The 21,189-nt window shown below is 47.2% G+C and overlaps 1 protein-coding gene across 3 annotated transcripts; it reads left to right on the top strand.

The window, feature by feature from the left end:
• The first annotated feature begins 4,409 nt into the window (after window positions 1–4,409).
• Window positions 4,410–19,383, top strand: BANF2 (BANF family member 2). 3 transcript variants are annotated; one of them, XM_019491004.2, is made up of 4 exons: window positions 4,432–4,514; window positions 6,938–7,058; window positions 16,673–16,801; window positions 18,537–19,383. In XM_019491004.2, the coding sequence occupies exons 2-4, from the start codon at window positions 6,966–6,968 to the stop codon at window positions 18,681–18,683; spliced, it is 369 nt and encodes a 122-aa protein (XP_019346549.1). In that variant the 5' UTR covers window positions 4,432–4,514; window positions 6,938–6,965; the 3' UTR covers window positions 18,684–19,383. The 3 variants fall into 3 exon arrangements, with proteins under 3 accessions (XP_019346550.1, XP_019346549.1, XP_014449281.1); XM_019491005.2 differs by lacking the exon at window positions 6,938–7,058 and having other exon boundaries at window positions 4,410–4,514; XM_014593795.3 differs by lacking the exons at window positions 4,432–4,514; window positions 6,938–7,058 and adding an exon at window positions 13,818–15,014.
• The last annotated feature ends 1,806 nt before the right edge of the window (window positions 19,384–21,189 follow it).

The following is a 21,189-nucleotide window of genomic DNA, read 5'->3' as shown; positions in this document are numbered from 1 at the left end:
TGTCATGCAGAGGCTGGCATGCTAACATTATTCTGAACCTCCCAATCTACCTCCACCTGTTTACAGCCTAGATTGTGAGCCCAGAAGCAGGACAAATTAACTCCTGGATGGGACGTCAGAGTTGCATCTCCAATACCAGCATTCAGTCTGTCCCAGTCTAGACCATAGGGCAGGAGTGCAGATGGTCAGGAACATTGCAGAGAAGGGTAAAACCAGAAGCTCAGGGGACTGCTGTGTATTGCTACCTTTGGCAATGGAGTAGTCGGACATCTGTCTGGACTAAGCATCATTCTGTGAGTTCATGCAGAAGACGCAATGACCCTCCAAGTAGGGTCTTCAAGAATCCTTACCTCAGAAATACTTGCTGTCAAGTGCAATCTGCTGCCTTCCAGGCACCAAAATGTACTGTCTATTAAGAGGCACAGGGTAGAATTCTGTGTCACCTACTGGACTACCAAAGTGCAAGCTTGCAACCAATTCTGAGTTATCTAACTAGAGGATAGAAATAATTCTGTTATTCCCTCTGGGTACATTAGTGGGTGTACTTACATGCCCTGAAGAAGTAATGAAATTCAGTTGAGTAACTCAGCATTGGTCTCAATCTGCACTTCAGTCATCCACCAGGTAAAATGAGCCAGGGATAAGTCATTGTTAGAGATGATGATTACAGGCTTGTCTACACCCTGTTGCGGCACATCCTAGTAAAGACAGGACTGATCCCACTCCGCCCAGCCATGCCCTCAGGCCCGATCCAAACACAGTAGTTTGTCAGAGCAGCTGCTCCAGGCTCATTCCTCTGTGCCCACTCTCATATCCTTGGTCTCCATGGCCCTGCGAGCTGCAGCTGGGGACAAGCCAACAGTGACCTTACTGGCAATCTTTCAGTTTGGAGTATTCTTGCAGGCCTGGGTAGGCAGAGCATGCTTTGGCTCCTCCACTTCTGGAGCCACGGCCACTACAGTATAGATAAGCCCTTAGATTGCCAGGGGGCTGTGGTGGGCACATTTGGAGTGCACATATCTGGGATTTCACCTGCCTCCTCCATGTTCTACTGACTGTTATATACATACTTCTTGAATCCATCTGCTGCCTCTTTATGCTGCTTTTGCAGGGAACAGAAGTCAGATCTGTCCAGCTGAATGCCTCCCATGTGCATGGGAGTCCCATGCTGGCGTGTGTATAGACATGGCATAGCTGGCTCCTGTAGCTCAGGACAGGGATGACTTAGAAACTCAGGGTACACTGATGCCATATTCCTGAACAGATCCTGGGAGGGATGCCCCAGAGACCCCCTACCTACCTGCAGATGCTTGCAGGTGCCAACCCAGGAGCATCCTCCTGCAGCCCCTCTCAGGAACTCTGTCTGTAGCATGTCTGAGAGCAAACAATTTTAAACACCCCAGGGCAGCCTCACTGCCATGTTTCTGGGTTTGGCACTTGCAAGCAGGAGCAGGTGAGTGGGGTATGTTCAGGAGCAACCTCTCTGGAACACATCAAGGATATGGCTACAACTTGCCCTCAATGTTTCCCAACCATCACTCACCCTTGTCATCAAACTTGTAATTAAAAGGTGGGGTGGAGGCAGTGGAATCAACAGAGCAGCTGCAGACTTAGGTTGGGAATCACTGCAGTCAATGGTGACTCAGGCCTTGACCCCAAGCCCATTGAAGCAAACAGAAACCTTTCCATTTTCTGCAATGGGCACTGGAGCAAACGCTTTGGAACTGATGAGACTGAAACAATTCCTTTCTGACAGAATGTCAGGCAGGGACCAGAATAGCATAAAGACCACGTTATTCATTGCCCGTCAGTGCTGAGGTGTCTTAGTAGACTACAGGTAGGGCACAAAATTAATAGAACTGTCAGAGCACGGGTTCATCGCTGGATAAGCTCCTGCATATATTTACTATCCGAAGCCAAAGAGAGAGAAAATGCATGTTGATAATAGATGGAAGTATGCAGAAGAGGAAAATTGAAAAATTAGCTGAAGCCTAAAGCCTTTACCATGCTATTACTGTAATTAGCTTCACAGGAGCAACTGGAGGTCAGAATCCACTGGACGCTGTCAGTCCTTGCCCCAATGGGTGTGCAGTCTCTCAAGATGAAACACAAAAGAGCTATCCCCACTTTGCTTGGATTGCCCCAATGTCACACAGAAGATCTGTGCTAGAAGATGAATTTGAACCAAGTGTTCCCACATTTTAGTTCTATGACCCAAGGCTGTCCTTCCATTTGCTTTCATGGAACAGCTCTAGCCAGGAGCTAAGGCAGTTGTATGTTATCAAAGCTCTGACGTTCAATTGGACATTGAATCTGGAGCAAAAGTTCACGTGTTATGAAATCAGGACTCAGGATATAATATTTAGACCCAGGACCCTAGGGTGGAACCTCAAGGGTCCATCCCTCTGCACAGATGCAGAATATGTTATCCCTATGCTGTTCCAGCCAGATACCTGTCCAGCCTCCTGAAAACTTCCAATGAAGGGGATTCTACAGCATCTCGCAGACAGCTTGTTCCATCATCCCACTGTTTTAGGAAGTTCTGCCTGGGGTTTGATCTTACCTTGCTTTGCAGACATTTGAACCCATTCATTTAAGCTAATAGTTTAAACCCCTTGGGAAAGATACTGTGACTCTTGATCTTTTTGGATTTCCCAGTCATCCCACGATCTCACCCCTTCCAGCCAGATGCAGTTGCTTTTTAGGATCATAAGAAAGTAGGGCTGGAAGGGACTTCATGAGGTTATCTAATTCAGCCCTCTGCTCAAGGCAGGATTGTTCCTGACTAAACCACCCCAACAAAGTGTCCAGCTAACCTGTTCTTGAAAATTTCCAGGGACAGAAATTCCACAACTTCTCTGGGCAGCCTGTTACAGTGTTTAACCATCCTCATAGTCAGAAAGTTCCTCTTAATCTCCAATTTAAATTTACCCTGCTGCAGCTTAAGGCCACTGCTCCTAGTCCTGTCCCCTACAGTCACAAAGTCCAGTCTATATCCATCCTTTCTATAATTGCCTTTCAGGTATTTGAAGACAGTTAGCAGATCCCCCTCAGTCTTCTCTTCCCCCAACTAAATAACAGTAGTTCTTTCAGCCTTCTACCTTAAGTCATGCTTCCCAGGCCTCTAATCATTTTTGTTGCTCTCTGCTGGACTCTTTCCAATCTGTACACATCTTTCCTGAAGTTTGGGGCCCAAAACTGGACACAGTACTCCAGGTAAGGCCTCACCAATGCTAAATAGAGCAAAAAGATCACTTCCCTTGATTTGCAAGTGACATTCCTGTTAATACAACCTGGGATGCTGTTGGCTTTTTGTGCAACAAGAGCACACTGTTGGCTCATATTCAGCTTATGGTCCACTATAACCCCCAGGTCCTTCTCTGCAGCCTAGCCAGTCATCTCCCAGTCTGCATTTGTGCAAGCAGTTATTCCATGCCGAGGGAAGGACTTTGCACTTGCGGAACAAAAAGGTGAAATATGAGACAAATACAGAATTTAAGTGGAATTAATGTGCCAAGATTTCAGGGCAGCTCCTGGGCAGGGAGGGGTAGAATAATTATTTTTAAATACATCATTTAGTTTTATGGGCTGCAATGGCATTACACTGATTCACACCAGCTGAAGCTCTGGCCTGATAACTCTCTAGCATACTGCTCAGAAAACAAGTGCTGCTATTGAAGCAGGGCTGAGATAGGTCAATGGGCCTTGTTTATTGCCTGGTACATCTCGCCACAACAGAGATGAGAATGAGTGACTCTTTTATGCAAACAGATGTGATGAAAAAAGTGAACAAATATGCTAATTGACAAACATTTCTGTTAATTATGGTAATGCTGCTGCTGTGTGGGGTCCTGAAATAATCACGTGCACTTCTGTTCTCAGCCCTTGTGAATGCTTCAAGGCTTTTTTGACTTTCCAGGATACTTGCAGCCAGCCTGGGTGCCAGGACTTTGTAAGACTGACTGAGGCTTCCACCTCCCTCCACTGCCCCCAAGTAGAAGGGGCCTGATCTCAAAGAACTTGTTAAATCAACTAGGAGTCAGAGTACATCACATGTACTGGCTATTATGTCAACACTGAGTCATAAAAGCACAGCAGGCAGGAAGGGGGGGCTTGGGCTTAACCTGTTAGACTAGGGGCATCTATATATGTGCTCTGGTGTTGAGAGGGGCTCTGAGAGCCGCTCGAATTAAAGCACCCTCAGGATCACATGTATTCAGCTCCTGCACTTCAAAATGGCGGCAGGGGCACACAAACTAAAGCTTGTTCAACAAGTTTTAGTTAAAGCACCCCCACTGCCATTTTGAAATGTGGAGCCCCTGAATGCATGTAATGCAGAATGTGGCAGGGCATTGTTGGTGCCTGCCACTTTAAGGGCTGAGCCAAGCAGCCTGCAGGTGCTTGATTGTGGTGGCCATTTCAGATCTCTGGCTGCCCATATAAACAGGGCAGTTCCCTGCTGAGAGGTGAGGTAGAAGTATTGCATGGCTGTTTGGAACATCCTGGAAGTAAGGGTAGGTGCTTAAGGGTGTGGTTTGGAGGCTTGTGGTTCTGGGCATAACCAAAGCTGCACCCTGCTGGAAATGGGTGGTCTGGTGGGACTCCCAGTGGTACAGGAGTTCCCAGGAAATACCAGGCCAGTTACCACCCTGGTGAAAGGTGGGTTGGGACACCTTAACCCCTAGCCCCAACAACACTATAAGAGGGCCAAGCACAGCTATGGCCACCTGAGCCCTGACTGGGGAGGGAAGCCCTGTGGCCCTGGTGAGGGGGTGGAGATGAGGATCCCTGATGAGGGGGAAGCCAGAGGGCTGGGAGTCTGGTGTGTGTGTGTGTTTGCATAGAGTTGCCCTGGAAGGGGCCAAGACCATCTTGGACCTGGTCAGGTAATTGGCTGGCCACTAACTTGCTGAGGGTTGTGGGAGAGACCCAAAAGATGGTACATCTGCCACCCAAGGTATGAGCTGGAAAAGCCTATGGCTGAAGGGGCCTGCTCTGGGAGGAAGCAAGGTGGTATAAGTTGCTGAGGTGTGGAAAAGCCCTGTGACTTCCTAGTGAAAGGAGGGTGGTATGAATGTGTGTGTCTGAGGCCTGACAACGAGGGCCAAGCTTGGTCTGGCTGTAGGTGGGAGTGTTGTCAGCTGGATGCCATCTGTGAAGCTTGGGCTCTGGTGTAGGGGAGGAATGGAGCTGCAGATAACACCCCCTGGCATCAGGACAAGAATGGGCAGCCTCCTGCCTTATTGAAACCAATTAAGAAACAAGGCAAGGCAGGTAGGTGGCCCAGAATAGACAGGTGGCAAACAGGCCCTGAGAGCCCCCTGTTACACAGGCTGCTGGAGAATGCTAATTAGCATGTTTCAGCAGACCTGCAGCAGACCACCCTGCTGCAAGGGCTGGAGCTGCAGGCTCAGGCTTATGGAGCAGAACCGCACAGATAAGATGGGCTCCACTCCCTCCCTCTGCACAGCGCTGGCCGGAGTTGTGCCAGCACTAGGCCCAAGTGCCATGATGTCCCCACCTGCTGCTGCTGTCAGGGAATACACTCTTCTTGGTGGCAGATGACAGAACAAGGAGCAATGGTCTCAAGTTGCAGCAAGGGAAGTTTAGGTTGGATATTAAGGGGAAAAACTCTCACTAGGAAGGTGGTGAAGTATTGGAACAGGTTACCTAGAGGTGGTAGAATCTCTATCCCTGGAGGTTCTTAAGGCCTGTCTTGTAGGGCTGTGCAAAATTTATCTGGGTATTTCATTTCAATGATGTTTCAACTTTTTTTTTTCTTTTTTTCAAGCTCAAAACTGTGAAATTGAAATGAAACAAAAGGCTTTGAAATGCCCTCGTCTAATTTTGAGGCTAGTCAAAACACTTTGAAAGTTTTGAGTTTCAAAGCTGGGCTTGCTTGCAGTCAAAGAGACACGGAGGAGATGGAGGGTGAAGAAGGGGGAAGGACTGCTCTGATATTGACATGTGTAGCTGGTCAGTGACTGTGATCTTTCCCTGAGGTCCCTTCCAATCCCAGTACTCTGGGGGAGGGATGGAAAACAGCATAAAAAGCATTGCTTGAATTGAGCTTTCTCTGCATTCACACTTACAAGTGACACAAGTTTTGCTCTGAACAGTTGGAGGTGTAGCTTCCCAGAAAGCTCTGCACCCATCTCCTTGATACTTGACAGGATTTGTGGTCTCAGCAGGGGCTGCCCTCCCTGCTATTTTCATTCAAATCCGGCAAGAAATGATAAAGTTATAGGCATCTTCATGATTCCCCATTATAGCCTATGGGCAAAATGTCAAAACATGTTGAAATGGTGAAACAGTTTTGACGGAACAGAACAGTGCTTCGAAACAAAATGCTGTCCCTTTGAAACAGTGACATGGAAGTCAAAATGAAACGGTACTGTTTTGCATAGCCCTACTATCTTGACAGCCCTAGCTGGAATGATCTAGTTGGGGATGGTCCTGCTTTGAGCAGGGGGTTGGACTAGATGACCTCCTGAGGTCCCTTCCAACCCTAACTGTCTATGATTCTATGACTTGATTAATTGAGTCTGCTCCAATGTGTGCTAATTAGCATGCATCAGAGCAGAAGTCCATCGCCTCTATAGGTGCCCTAGAGTGCTGGTGACCTATGCTTAAGTGCTGCTATCGCCTTCCCTCGAGTCCTACAGCAATTTTGGAACATGGGGCTTCAAGGGGTCTCTTGGGCCATAAAGTCCAATCTTGAAGTCCTAGTTCAAGTCTGAGTTACTTTAGAATGAACCCACAAAGGGACTTAGGTGCCTATGTTTACCATATTTACCTGCGTACCACATGAATTCTTTCCTCAAAATCAGCCCTCCAAAACTGGGGTTTGTGTCTTAAGGGAAGCTGGGTTGTTGGGGTCTTTTTGTGTGTGGTCGGTTTTTGTTTTGTTGTTTTTTTGTTGTTTGTTCTTCTTTAGAATAGAAGCAAGCAGATGCTGTGCTCTAATGGATGCCAAAATGGTTTCTGCTTCTCTCTGGCCTCAGCAAGCAGAAGGGGTAGAGTCTACTCTTTACTCTCAAATCACTAAGGAACTTGCAGTAAGTATTGGCTGAGTGTTGCTTCCCTGAACCAGCTCAGTTCCTGCTTCAGGCATAAGTGAGCTGCTGCATGCAGTCAACAGTATATGGATGGAACTTGTGGAAAGAAAGAAGCAATGGTTTTGCTACTGCCCTTGCAAGGGTCCAGGGCCTAGCCTGCTATACTAAGAAGTTCCTGATGCCTTACCTAGACTGTCTCTTGGGATGCCATGCTTCTTGGACATGCTGGGTTTCCAAGAGGACTGACTGTGTCATACAGCCATGACTCCAGAAAACTTTTTGCTGCATTCTGCCTTCTAAAAACAAGGTGCAATCTTATTTGGAGGTGTGGTATATGCAAAAATACAGTATAATTTGGGACCTCAAAGCCCTGCACAGCTAGTACCTACATTCCTGCCAGTGGAGGCCCCTGCATCTCCACTACTGGGCATATGCACAGACCTCTAAACCCAGCATTGCTGACATGGTTGGCAGGTTTAGATATTCTCCCCATCTTGTCTGTGGAGCCTGCTCTATGCCCATCCTAAAAACATACCACATTGGCAAGGAGGAGATGATACTACCAGGCCCCTGCCTCCTATTCAATTGCTTAGTGGTCAGAGCAGTCCCCTGGGAGAGACCAACTCACCCATGGCCTCAGCCTGCTTTGGAGCATGGATCCAAACCGAGCATTTGCCCCTCTGGGGCCTTTTAAGCCAACGCTCTGCCTGGCTCTCCTGTTACTATTTTTCCATGTATAACATCCTAGAGGCTCATTAGAGCAGACACAAGAACCTGCTTGTCCAGCTGAGTGCTCTCACAAGCAGGGCCCTAGCACCATTCTTCTTCTCTGACCAAGTGAACATTGAAGTAGTTTATGCACATACAACTGCTTCAACAGGAGAGACTTTGAGGTTGGGGGGATAGGGGGATGATGGCTTCAGAGTATCCACTAATCTAGGGACTTGGTATACATGTCAGGAGATGTGAGACTTGGGCTCAACTCTGCTTCCATCTCGGGCAGAGAAGGAATTTGAACCTTGCCTACTTAGCCCACTAGTTCAATCAATTGGCTAAGGCACAATTGGCATCAGCCCTACTTCTTCCTAGTAGCTGGGCTCTGTTCAAAGAAGTGCTGGGAGACCTAGTAAGTCATGTTAGTTTGAAGTCAGTTAAAAGGCAGGGAAAATTTGCACCTTATCTATCGAAGTAGATAGATGCACCTAACTCCAGGAGAGATTTCATGGCTTTCTCTTTCAGAATTGACCCTAAATCTTTGTGTCTCAGTTCCTTGCCTGTAAAAGGGGGCTTCTGATTTGGCCTGGTTTGAAACTAAGCTCTTTGGAGCAAAGACTGTCAAAAGCAACACTGCAGTGCAGCCCCCTGTTAGATATTGGGTAGCAGCAGCAAACAATAGCAGAAGGGGAAGGCAACCACAGTCAGCTGCATCTAGAGAAGGGATTTTAAGCAGGTAAGCTGCATCCTGCTGGAGTTTTGCCTCGTGTTCTTTGATCTGTAAATAAAATGCTATGGGATCTTCGGCAGCAACCAGGCCCTCTGAGACGTACTTCACGGACAAGGAAGTGCTGCCAGCATCAAGGTCCTCCCTCGGAGAGCGCTAAAATATGGGCCCAGCACTGACACGGTCTCTCCACAGAGCCACCACTCAATCCACCCCTTGCAGTAGCACTGGAAAGTCTACTCCTATCTTTGCTTGGCTTTTCATTTCTGGAGAGACCAGCCCAGCTCCTGGCTTGGCTCTAGATCAGAACCTCCCATTGGTCTCTGATCCTGTGATGTTAACATTCCCTAGACTTTTCCTAGACCCTTTACCCTTCTTATCACTATTTCTTCTATTTCCTGTCTTCTGCAGGCCATATCTCTGGGGTAGCTCTGAGCAATCACAGCCTGGCTACTCTTCCAAGATTGAATTTCCGTGCTGTCAGAATGCAGCACTCTGCCTTGATTGCGCTAATTATTTTTGGCACATTAGTTTCTATTAACTTGCAGGGTATTTAAATAGAAGCCAGCTCCTCCATCATCTGGGCTGACACTGCCTACAGAGTGCGCAGCCAATCTCAGGGGCAGGCTGCAACAGCAAGGTGAGGCTGTTTTCATGGCTGTAATACTGCTGGCCTCCTGGCTATAAGTCCTTAGCATCTGTCAGTCCATATATCCCCACGACCTCAATGGAGCTAGCTGACTTGCATCAATTCTGGGAGACACTGCAGTGATAGAGGAAGCCGTTCATAACTGATTTACTCCATACAACCTTCCCTCAGTTTTAAAAATCCCAGATTTATCCTTCCCCACTCCTGCCCAGAAGGAAACCGAGCCTTCCTGCTGGGCCTACCTAACCCCTTCCCTGCCCTGGTGGTGCATACAGCCTGCCTATCCCACCATCTGTTCTCTCTAGGGATTTGTTTGGATTGAATTTTCATTAGGGTTTTCGGTTTCTTTATGGATTCTGATGCACAAATCCTAGGGTAGAGTTGATGCTTATCCTTCTCCATCTCCAGACATATTCCCAGTAATGGCAGCTTTTATTCACAGCTGGGCAAAATGAATGTCTGCCCTGGGGAAAATGCACTTTTAACACCATGCCCAAGGCACCGTGACTGCAGAATGTGGCTTAATAGGATTCAAGGAAGGGATTGGACATGTGGATATCAAGAATGTTGTTAACTATAACAAGGAAAAACCAAACAAGAGTCCTCCCACACCAAACAGTTAGTCTAACTGGTATAGATAAGGCATGCCCACTTCTGTAGCTAATGGTACACAAGAGAATGATGTGGCCAGCATCATACCCAGCTACCCTTAACTGTCAGGTAGAATGACAGCACGCCCATTTAGAGCTGGGTTGATTAGGACTAGGCACTTCAGCACAAGCGCAGAACAAACCTTGCTTCACTGCCTTTTGAAGTGCTAGCAAGAGAGATTAACTGTTCTGCTACCACACCAATTTGCAGTTACACTAGTAAATCTTAAAGCAATGGCCAAGAAGCTTGTAAGACTTAAACCTCTGGCAACTGATGATCATCAAAGCATATTACCCTATTGGGCAGCAGTAGCCCTTAAAAACCCCTGGTATGGATCAGCATTTCATAACATTGTGCTTAGCACTGTATCAACACAGACACAAAAGACAGCACCTAGCCCAAGCAGCCATGTATAAGACCTTTCCAGTGTCATTCGGGGGTGGTCTCTTTATATGCCTAGTCTTACTGTGACAGTTACATTAGCCATAGAATAGATAGAATAGGGATAGTCTGCATGGGGGTTCACGTTAAAATTTGTGCTTCTCCAAACTTCTGAGCTGGAAGGGCCTCCATAGCCTCCCTCCAGCCTTACTGGTGATGGGGTAAATTAGGTGGTGAGCTGACCTTTCTCTGGTCCTGCAGTCAGAGGACAAAAGCCCCTCCATTCTCAATCTGTGCTGACTGCAAGGCAAAAGTTGATGCAGGCTGGCTCAGCTGTGGACTTGCAAAGTTTGTTCATGTTCTTGTACAGCAAAAGAGGTGTTCTGTGGTTGGAAAAACAGAACTGCCCAACTAGAAAAATGGCCTTGATCTGTGGATTCATGCTGCTTGCAAGCTTAACCAAACAAAAAGAGTGAAAGATGGGTATTGTGAATATTTTTCTGTGGTAAGAGTAGTGCTGGAAGTTCATGACCAGGATCCTGGACTGTGCAGACTTAAGAACTAGCAGTAACCAAGCAACAGGTTGCCAGCAGGTGAGGGTGACCTGGGAAGGGCTTCTCTAAGCGATGGTGGGAAGAGCAGTGTGGTAGCTTCTGTGAAAGGCAGAAAAGGCTTTAGAGTGGCGCACAGCTTGTTCATTAGGAAACACAGACTACCAGATGGAATGCCACAAATCAGAGATCCAAGCTAGCACACGTGAAACTGATGCAGCTGATGGGAAAAGGTGAGATTTCAATCCCACAACAAGTTCTGTGAGGACTGATCTTTGCATCTCCAGCAAATTCTGAGTGTGGTGCATGGGTAGAGGGGTTTGCTGAGCCAGGGTCATGCACATGGAATGGAGACCTGCCTGCCAGGACAGAATCCTAAGTGAGTGACTACTGACTAGCAATGCTAATGTGCTTCACCAGCGGTGGTTCTGCTACTGGGGCACTGACCCACTGAAACCTAAACATGAGAACCTACTTCCTTTCCTCTGAGCTATAAGTCCATCACAGTTCAATACAGTGTGGGGGGGTTCAACTTTTTGGACAGGCATGACACAAATTAGCCCTGCACCCTCCCCAAGTGCCACTCTGATTGCCTTTCCCTACCCGATCTGCTACTCTGCTTTCTGCATCCTGCCCTGTTTGACCTGCTGCTTTGCTTTCTGCGCTCTGCCATATCTGCTGCTGTGCTGCCTGTCCCTTCCCCAATCTTCTGTGCAATATACAAAGGCTGCCAATGACATTTATGACACACGTGCCAAAGGTTGGCCACCCCTGGTTTAATGCATCCCTTGTCCAAACACAGGATTCATAGGAGGTAAAGATGGATGTCCCACCAATTCTCAAGCTGCACCTGAAAGACCAGACCCCCTTGAACTAAGTCTCCTAGCAGCACTTTGGAGAGGTCCTTTTAATGAATGAGCATGTGAGCAGTTGAAATTTCACCCCACCTAAAATGTTGATCTGGGTGTCACTCATGGGAGTGAACTCAACACACACACACCCTTCTCATACAAGCAACTATGAAATCCTCATTGCAGCATAGTCATTGACCACACAGTTCAAGCTGACAGCTCAAAGAGGCCACTGTTGGTTCACAAACAGCTGTGCTGGCAGAGGCTGTGAGTGTATGCTTGCAACTGAGCCGCAATTCAGAGGCCACATCTGGTAGGAAAGGAAGGAATAGCACTAGGTGAGCTACAAGGACAAACAAGGCATTACAAAATGATGAGATTAAAGCAAATGACATATGATAGGTTTGGGCTGCCGGTCTCCAGAAAGCAAGACCTTGGTGAACACATGGTGTTTGGAACAGGTACATTTCCAGGTCTCTCCACTTGTTTCATCTCTTTCCCAAGATCACCTACACCACATGGTTTTTAGGCACCTGTCAACAGCTTCCAAGGTACTCCAGAGAGCACTGTTGAGAAGCATGCCTCACCCGCCCCCTCTTGCTGTGCATGTTCCAAGCTCAGAAGTGAGCTTGGGGAGGCATCCTGATGGCATCCTCTGCCACTGCCCTGGAGCTTCCTGGGTCTGGCATGCTTGACAGAAGCAGTGTAGGGGCACCTTTAATATCTCCTTGGTGCAGATGGGCAGGCCTTGCTTCTGAAAAAGTAGTCCTGCTATTACACCGAGCTTCATTGGGGTGCAGTTTTGGCCAGTCATGCCCAGCTGTGGGGGTTTGTCCTCATGACATTCCCAATTAAGTATTTGCACCCAGACTGGTTTACATAATGTGTTTGCTGGGATTTGTATTTAGCTATGCAAAAAAAAATGGCAAACATCTGTGTGCACCTGCATGGAACATTTTGCTCAGCATGGAAGCACATGTGGGGCAGGGACCCAATTTTTCTGCTAAGGTTATAAAGCACTTACCATACTTTTGTAGCTAACTAATGAGCTAACTAACCAAATATTGTAAGTTACTGGAAATATTAATACATAAACAAGCCTAGATTTGAACATGTAAACCTAATTACATAAAGGCAACTGCTCTACTTGCAAGGCTACAGCAGATGAGGACTTGAGTGATACCATATATTCTACCTGACCTCTCTAGTTTGTCCCATTTGAGCTCCTCTAGCCACCTGGCTCCCTCCAACTTCTAAAAGGAGGAGCTTGAGCTTCCCCCCCCCACACTTTTACTCTTTTGCTGGCTTTCTAGCAGTTTCTTTTTGTCCATCTTCTGGTGTGTTTTGACAGGTGCTTTTATTGTTTGAGATTTGATTAAACAGCTCTTTTGCTGGGACAGTGGAAATGCCTAGTCTGTGTGGCAGCTGAGCATGGTGTGGAGTGTCATGAGAAAAAGTTAGGAGGGTTTATAAGCATAGCCCCTGTACTGGATAGCTTGTGGCTTGGGTGTGTTTGTGCCTATGGATCTTAATGAGATTATTGATTTCAGCCTTTGTGGCTTGTCCTGTTTCTCTTCCTCTTCAGAAAACATGCCTTGTCTGTTGTGTTGTGAACGTCCTGGGCAGTAGCTATGGGTCATGTCATGTCTTCTCTGATGGCAAAGTCTAGGGAAGGTTTTGGGGGAGGAAAAACCCATGCCTTTCCCATTTCAAATGTTCCTCTCTCTCTCCCTCTGTACTTGAAGGGCCAACAGGGAAGTTGACTCCTTCCTCAAGAAAGTTGATGGGGATGTAGTGGAAGAGTAGACCCTTCTCTGGTATCCCAATTCTGCAGGCCCCACATGTCTTTGTGAGGTGGAGAAGGGTCTCCAGTGAGTGGGTGGGTCATGCAGCTTGTCACTACAGTGGCTTTTCAATGGAGTAGCTGCTGGGTGTTGAGAATAGCTTGCTCCACCGCCCTGCTGGCACAGGCTGCCAGTGGGGTCCAGGGCAAGTGAGGATGAAGCTATAGCAATGCCACTCTTTCATCTAATTGGCTAGGGGCACAACCCCATCCTATTTAGTGCTAAACTGTGTCCTTGCTTCAGCACTTAGCTAGTGCTCAGGCTCTGAGGAACGGAGGTTCTGGTGACTCAAGCAGGCTAATGGAGTCCATGAGTACCTTCATGCCCTCTTGCCCCTGGGACATGGCAGCTCCTCCCTCTCTGTTCTCACCCCAGGGCTTCTAGTGAGTCAACTTCCACTCCACACAAGTCTCAGAGCCGCCTGCTGCTTGCGTACTACAATGAGGATGCTAGCTCAGACTCTCCAAGGTATTGCTAATTTGAAACGAAGAAACAAACACCTTTTTCGCTCCCCTGCTTCCCCAGTACTCACCAGAATTACCACCTCTTCCTCTTGTGGCCCATGGGCCCCATGGCAGGTGCCTCAGCTGCTCACATTGAAGATCTGTTTCCCTTTTATGCCACAATTTGTTTTCCTGTTGAGATAACCAAGGTTGTGCTGGTTTCTGTGGATATGCTGATATCAGGCCTGATCTTCCAGGTGCCCTGAAGGTCAGCAAGTCAAGACTGAGCCCTCAAAACTTCCACAGCTGTGGCCAAATTTCCAAGGCGCTCCTTCCCTGAGTCCCCTTCTCCATGCATGCTCCTGGATACTGAGCACTCTGACACCGGCTGCTGATCAAGGGGCTGCAACTGGAGCTGAGCTCCCTTGAAAACCTGGCCCTGACTACAGATATGAGCCCTTTCCTTTCTAAAATGCTAGGACCCAGCTACCTGCGCTGAAGTCATTAGATGCATGAGATGCTCTGTATCTCTCAAATCAGGCCTATGAACGCTATGGGCTAAAACCTTTTGGTGACTTTAGAATATCCCTCTTCTGTGGGTAGGGCTGTGGCATGACATGCATTGTTTCTCCCTGAGCTGCATTTGTGTGCTAGATTTGTTTTTTTGCTGCTCTGTAAAATATTTATGGTTGTGTGGTTGTAGCTGACAAGCGTGAGTACTGGAGCCTGCAGGCGTTTTTCCTGCCAAAATCTCCAGTTGGCTTTGATCAGGACTTTCTGAATGGGAAAACATGAAGAGTTCAGCACCTTGCAGGGCAGATAATGTATTTGGCACAGTGGGCATTGTCCTGAAAAAAAAGAGGAATGATGTCACAGTGCAAGAAGGTTCCAGAAGCTCGTGATTCTTGGTGTCAGCAGGGGAGCAGGTCTCCAAACCAAGTCACAGTGGCAAGGGAGCTGTAAGCCCCATGTCTGAGTGTCATGCTGCTTGCAGACCTAGGATAGACTCAGTCTTCTTGACCCTTCTCGGTCAAAGTCTGTGAGAAGGTGCAGGCGTGTCCTCCATCTCTTTGACCTGTATCAGCAAGGATCTCTGCCATCCTGTTTCTGCCAAGAGTTTGTCTCCATCATCCCAGATGGCTGAGGTGAGCATATGAGGGGTTGACGGACAGGCAAGGAAAGACAAGTGATGTCTGTGCTGTGGAGGAATCGGGAGTTGAGAGCTGTATGTGTTGGGGGAGGACTCTGCTTCTCCCCTCTGCAGGCCCATGCAGTGTCATTAGACACTGACTTCACCTACGCAGGGGAAATCCATGTCTCAGCAGCAGTAGAGGTCCACCAGCAATATCAATTTGGATACATGTTAACCTTGTCTAAACTGTTGGTAGCAAGGCACTACTGCATCCTTGCCAGAAAACACCTGCTTGTTTCCCAGCGTAAACCCACCGGAGGCATGAGGCAGCATTGACAATGAAGCCAAACTTCTCCGACTTTGCAGGTTTCTGTTCTTGGGTGTCATCGTGACAACTTGCATCTGATCGTCAGATCAGCTGCTGAGACAAAGTAGTTAGCACTAAATTCCAGCAAGTAAGAAATCAAATGAAGATGAACTGAAACCTCTTTTATGGCATAGAAAATGATATTTATGTGGGAATACAATTGCTGAGTTCAAGTGAGGCCAGTTGCCTGATTTGGGGCATCATCAATATGGAAAAGGGTCAGAATACCATGCAAGAAACACTGGATGGCCTTGAGTAGTAGAAAGCACATGGTCATGCACTTAGGAACTAATAACAGGAATGGCTGCAACAAGCGGGGAGCTCCACAGTTGGAAATGGCTGAGTGGGGAAGGACTTGAATGTACTAGCTGGTAAGGGGATGGCTGAGCCGCCAGTGTTAGGCAGCCACGAAAAACCAAACATGAGCCCAGGAACATACCAGACAGGGCATTTCCAGTATTAATGCCCTTGTACCCAGACCTGATGAGACTTTGTCTACAGTATTGTGTATACTTCTGGTCAGCTGATGCACTCAGACTAGAGCAAGTGCAGAGAAGGACTCCTAAGATTATTGGGGAAATGGAGAGAAAAACTAGAAGAGATGGGCTTGTTTAGCTTATCAATAGGAAGGCTGAGAGGGGATATCTGTAAATACATCTGGGTTTAAACACCAGGGAAGCAGTAGGGCTCTTTGAGCTGTCAGGTGATGGTGGTACCAGAACAAGTGGGTATAAAACAGCAGGAACAACTTTAGGTTGGAAATTAGAAGCAGGTTTCTGACCCTCAGAGCAGAGAGGTTCTGAAGCACCCTGCTTGTGGGAGAATTGGGGGCAAAAAATCTGTTTCCACATCAACACTTAATTGGTTTATGTCAGGGATCAGGTGAGATGGTTTATGATGGCAGAGGACAGGACTACCTGACCTATGAGGTCCCATCAGGTGTGGGGTCTGTGAGGGACCCCTCCCTCACTGCTGAGGCAGGGCTAAGGTTAGCTCCAGGCTTCCAAATGAAAGCTACCCCTCTTGGCTATGTATGAGTTACGTCTAAACCTCCAAACTCACATTTGCTGTTCTTAATTTTTGACATCAATCATCAACAGCAAATATGATGGGCTGGGGGAGATGCTGAGCTGGTGTGATACATAGGTAGCTTTGAGATTAAAAGGAGAGACATTTGGCTAGGAGTAAATGGGCTACATGGGTGGTTCTTGTCTTCCAAGATGACCCTGAGAATTGCAATCTCAGTGTAGGCCATTTATGGATTCATATTCACCTGACTTTTCCTCTTTCTGCTGCTGTTCCAGATGATGGCTATCAGAACCCAAAAGTTCAATGTGTTTGTATCCGAGCCAATGGGTGACAAGGATATTACAAAAGTAGATGGGATTAATGATGATCTCGGAATGAAATTAGCTGCAAAAGGCTTTAACAAGGTAATCTCCCTTCTTCCTTACCAGGCTCCTTTTTTTTTTTCCATTTTTTTTTTTATACTCAGTGAGTACCATGGGATTATTTCATTAAAGAGGTGTTGTCTGTAACTTGTGATCTAGCATCTCCTGCTTAGAGTATTTCAGCACAATATATTAATCTGAAATGTGGAGTGCAGTTCCACTGAATTATTCAAAATAATTGATGTCAAATGTTACACAAAGGGACAAAGTCAAATACCTTGGGTCCTGAAATTGATGCAGTTTGACAGTTACTCCATCTTCAAGGTCTACCCAGTAATATTCCAACCATGCCTTTTGGGCGTTTTCAACCACTTGTCATTGTTGTTGCAGAATTTGTTTGTTCAGAGGCCAAAAGGACTTCCCATGGGGGAGAAGGAGGTGGTTTGGAAGCTGTATTTATGGAATTGAAAATTCACAGCCTACAGTTGTTGTGATGAGGCTGGTAGCAGCTACAGTAAAGAGAGTTAAGCTACTAAGGTTGCAGGACCAGCTTGGGAAATTCCACTGATGGATAAGCTGGACCCTGTGAGGCATCATAGGCTTTTACTGTCCTACTCCCTATCCTTGGATGCCCTTCAGCCATCTCCCACATAGAAAACAATTATATCACTCCTACTCCCATTTATCTTGGGTGTTGAAAGGCTGGTCAATAGGAAGAGGCATGGGAAGCTCTCCAGGGTTTTAGGAGCAGAGTCATTTCCACCTACCTGTATATGTGATCTCATTTGAGTGGTTAATATGTATGTACCTTGGGCACAACCACATGTGTGGTGAGCTGGGTGGTTAATACAAAATAGACTGTGGTCACCATGTGCAGGCCATGTCTCTTCCTAGTATATGCCGCTACCATGTACCATTCTGAGCTCCTCCTGCTTAGTCCGCACTGAACTGGAGTACCAACAGGCAGGTGCCAGAATCCTTGAAAAAGTCTTTTAGGTGACAATGTCAGTCGAGGCAGGTCCGTGTGTAAACACCGCAGCTGCAAGTCTCTCAAACTAGAATTTCAAGCGACAATCCATTCACGACACAGCAAACTGAATGAGGAATTATTTCTAGCTTTGACTCATGCCCTGCATGAAGTCACAGCAGAAACTGGCCCAGTGCTTCCTGGAGTATTGCAAGGATGGTGTTAACCTGCAGAAGTTTGGCATCATGAAACAAGCCCCTTTCAAGGGAATCAGGGCATGAAGCTGCATGAAACTTAATAACTTCATGGATGCTTATGGAGCTGGAAAATAAAAGGAGAAGCTTTTGGCACTGTGGAAAGGGAATCTGTTGTCAGCTTGTACCAGAGGAAACTAAACACTTTGACTACTAAGTCTTGGTGATCTTGTTCCTCTTGGTCTACAGATCTCAGCCCCATTTAAAAAATTGACAATGCTCTTACACAGGCAGTGCCCAGCAAAATAGTTACCCCTTTTGACCTGCACAGTGAGCGGAAATGAAGGGTCTCATGGGCTCTTCTGGTGTGGAGAAGAACTTCACAGTGGAGTTGGGTTCTTTCTGATGCAACCCTGTCTTGTTACAAAGAATATGTGAAATCCCATTTCCTTGAGCCACAGGAGTAAAAATGCAGATGAAACCTTCCTTGACTGCAGTGAGCACCTCTCAAAGCAGCCAGCTGCTGTGTGTCGTACAGGTTAATTGGGTGCCTGGCTCAGTGGTTGGGATCAGGGGGCAAAAATACTAGCTTGTGCTGTTTGCTTCTTCCTTGCAGGCATACATCCTTCTGGGCCAGTTCCTCCTGTTGAAAAAGGACTCTGCAGTTTTCCAGAGATGGCTGAAAGGGACTTATGGAGCCAGTCCCACTGAGGCTCAGCAGTGTGCTTCCTGCCTGTTGGAGTGGTGCTGTTCCTTCCTGTAAAGACCTGCCCACTAAGCTTTGATGGTACACTTAGCAGGACTCTTCCAAGGACTGAAATAAAGCAGCTCCTGAATGAATTGTACAGCCCAAATGGCTTATATTTGAATAGTTGCTGCTGTCCCCAATCCTGTAAATGCTCGTGTGCAGGGACTGAGCTTGTTCTTGGGCAAAGCAGGTCACGTTCTGCCTTTAGGGAGCTCTGTGAATCCTCACTGTATCTATGACCAGAGTCCTAGCATGGTGCAAATAGGGAAAGCTGGAACTTCCTGATTTTAGGTGAACCGTTAACTAAAATCCTGGTTCAGCAAGGTACTTAAGCAGATTCTTAACTTGAACTGCAGGACTGGTGCTGCTGTCCTCGGGCATCTAGGCCTCATGCTTTAATTTAGAGAAGTGTTTTAATTCCCTGCAAATCTGGGCTTAAAAGGCAGGATATTTTTCTGGTTCAAGCACTAGGGTAGGACTCGAGACATGTGGGTTTTGTTCCTAGTTCTGGCAGAGCAGTCCATATCCAGCTGTGGGAAGTTGCTGTAATCTAGAGCAGCATTTCTCAACCCATGGGTCGTGACCCAAAAGTGGGTTGCAAGAATATATGAATGGGCCGCGAACAAACTTTAAAAATGGATCATATTTTGCATACATTTTTGAAAAAATAGATGCTGCTTGTGCTTCCCCATATGTTAATGCTGTGCATACTAATAAACAGGGATCCAGATTTTCCATTTGCCATGGAAAAACGTGGATTTTCTCCTTTAAAGAGCTGCAGTAGTGCTGTGGCCTGATGAACAAGCAGCTGGCAGAGAGAGGAGGCAAGGGCAGTGCAGCTGCTGCACCCCTGCCCCTGTCCGTTACTCCTCATGCTGCTGGTGGTGCAGCTGGTGTAGGAGTCTGAGTGGCAGCAGCAGCAGCAGCAAAAAGTCTCACTGCTGTGCTCTGCCTTTCCATACCTGCTGGGCCATGGAGGTGGCTCCTGTCCATGCCAGGACCAGCCAGGCTGCAGCCCCATGCCCACTGTGGGCACACAAATCTGGGAGGGCATGTGCCCCCGCCACGCCCCCTCTCCCCCTGCCCCACACACTGGGGGGCTGGGGAAAACAGGTTGGGAGTGAAGGGCACCAGCAGGGTGGGGGAATCGGGGGTTGTGGTTTGGATGGGAGTGAGGGGTGCTGGTAAGGCTAGGGAGCTCTTTTCTAGCTAAACTATTTACTGGGCTGGGACTAGCCCTCTGTTTACAAATGGGTCCTGGTACAAAAAAAGGTTGACGCCCACTGATCTAGATCAGCCTCAAGGCTTTACACTAGTTGAGCCCAGAATTTGGCATTCTCATTTTCTTTACCCCTAGCTATGCCATTTGTGGGTGAAGAGGGGATTCCCGAAAGGTTTCTGGATTCCCTCTCTCCCTTTCATGTATTCACTCAACCATACTTATGTGCTTTGTTTCCCTCTGGCATCCTTTGCCATACTGCTTCATGGGACAAATGACTGGCATTCTGGAGTGACTCAGTAAAAAAAAAGCATCATTGTGATTCCACATTGTGTGCCTGCCTGCAGTTCAGCTGTGTTCACTTCACATATAAAAAACTGAGGTGTGTTTTCCCACCTGTCATTCCACCAAACTCTGCTTGGGCTCAGAATATAACTGGATTACTTTCTGGTGCTGGTTATGTGTACTAAAGATTGTAACGTATAGGGATGTCAGTGAGAGGGTGTCATCAACTACCATCCAGGAATCTAGCGTTCTAAATCGGCTCAGGCATGCTGCGAGTGAGTCTGCTATGAACACTTACACTTTTTTGCCATCACATTCTGCTCAGGAAGGCACATAAATAAATCTGTGGAAGTCCCTGAAATGTAGTGTATTAGGGTTCTGCTGCTGCTGCTGCTGTGTAAAAACTAACAGATTCCAGCTGGTTCCCTGGTAAACTTAGCAAGACCTTGAATGCAGGTAATCAGCTGAGTAAAGATGATGCTATTTTTTACATCCACGGACTCTCAGGCCTTTGTTCCTGAAAATGTGGCAAGTTGCATGTCCATTTTGCATAGACAGTATTAGAGGTTTGAAATCCTGCAAGAGGGAAGAGCCTTTTAACCTTCCCCAGAAAGCCCATCACCAAGGCGCAGATGCCTGGCCTCTTTCCACTAGGCTAGGGACAGACTTTACACATAAACCTCTTTAAGTGATCAGAAACTGGTTTAAGCCTGTAACAGAACAGGCATTCAGTGCACATAAAGCAGTTTGAAAATGATTGAAACCGATTTGAGATAAACCTGGTTGAATGTAGTATCAAACTTAACTGATTTGGGTCAAACTGGTTTATGTGATGTCTGTCCCAGACCCCTTCCTGGTTTAACTTAAACCAGAGTCCTTCAGCATCCCAGATGCTTTGCAGCCCTGGGAAAGGCTCTCAGCTCCACAGCCGAGCTGGCCCCTCCCCTCTGCACCCTGGCTGGAGCTCCAGCGGAGACTTGCAGGCACAGCAGGGTCTGCCTGGCTTCCCCCTGCCCC

The sequence above is a fragment of the Alligator mississippiensis genome, chromosome 1 (genome assembly GCF_030867095.1).
Source record: "Alligator mississippiensis isolate rAllMis1 chromosome 1, rAllMis1, whole genome shotgun sequence".
Lineage (NCBI taxonomy): Eukaryota > Metazoa > Chordata > Crocodylia > Alligatoridae > Alligator > Alligator mississippiensis.
The sequence above is the reverse complement of the archived record's forward strand: the minus strand, read 5'-3'. Positions and strand labels throughout refer to the sequence as shown.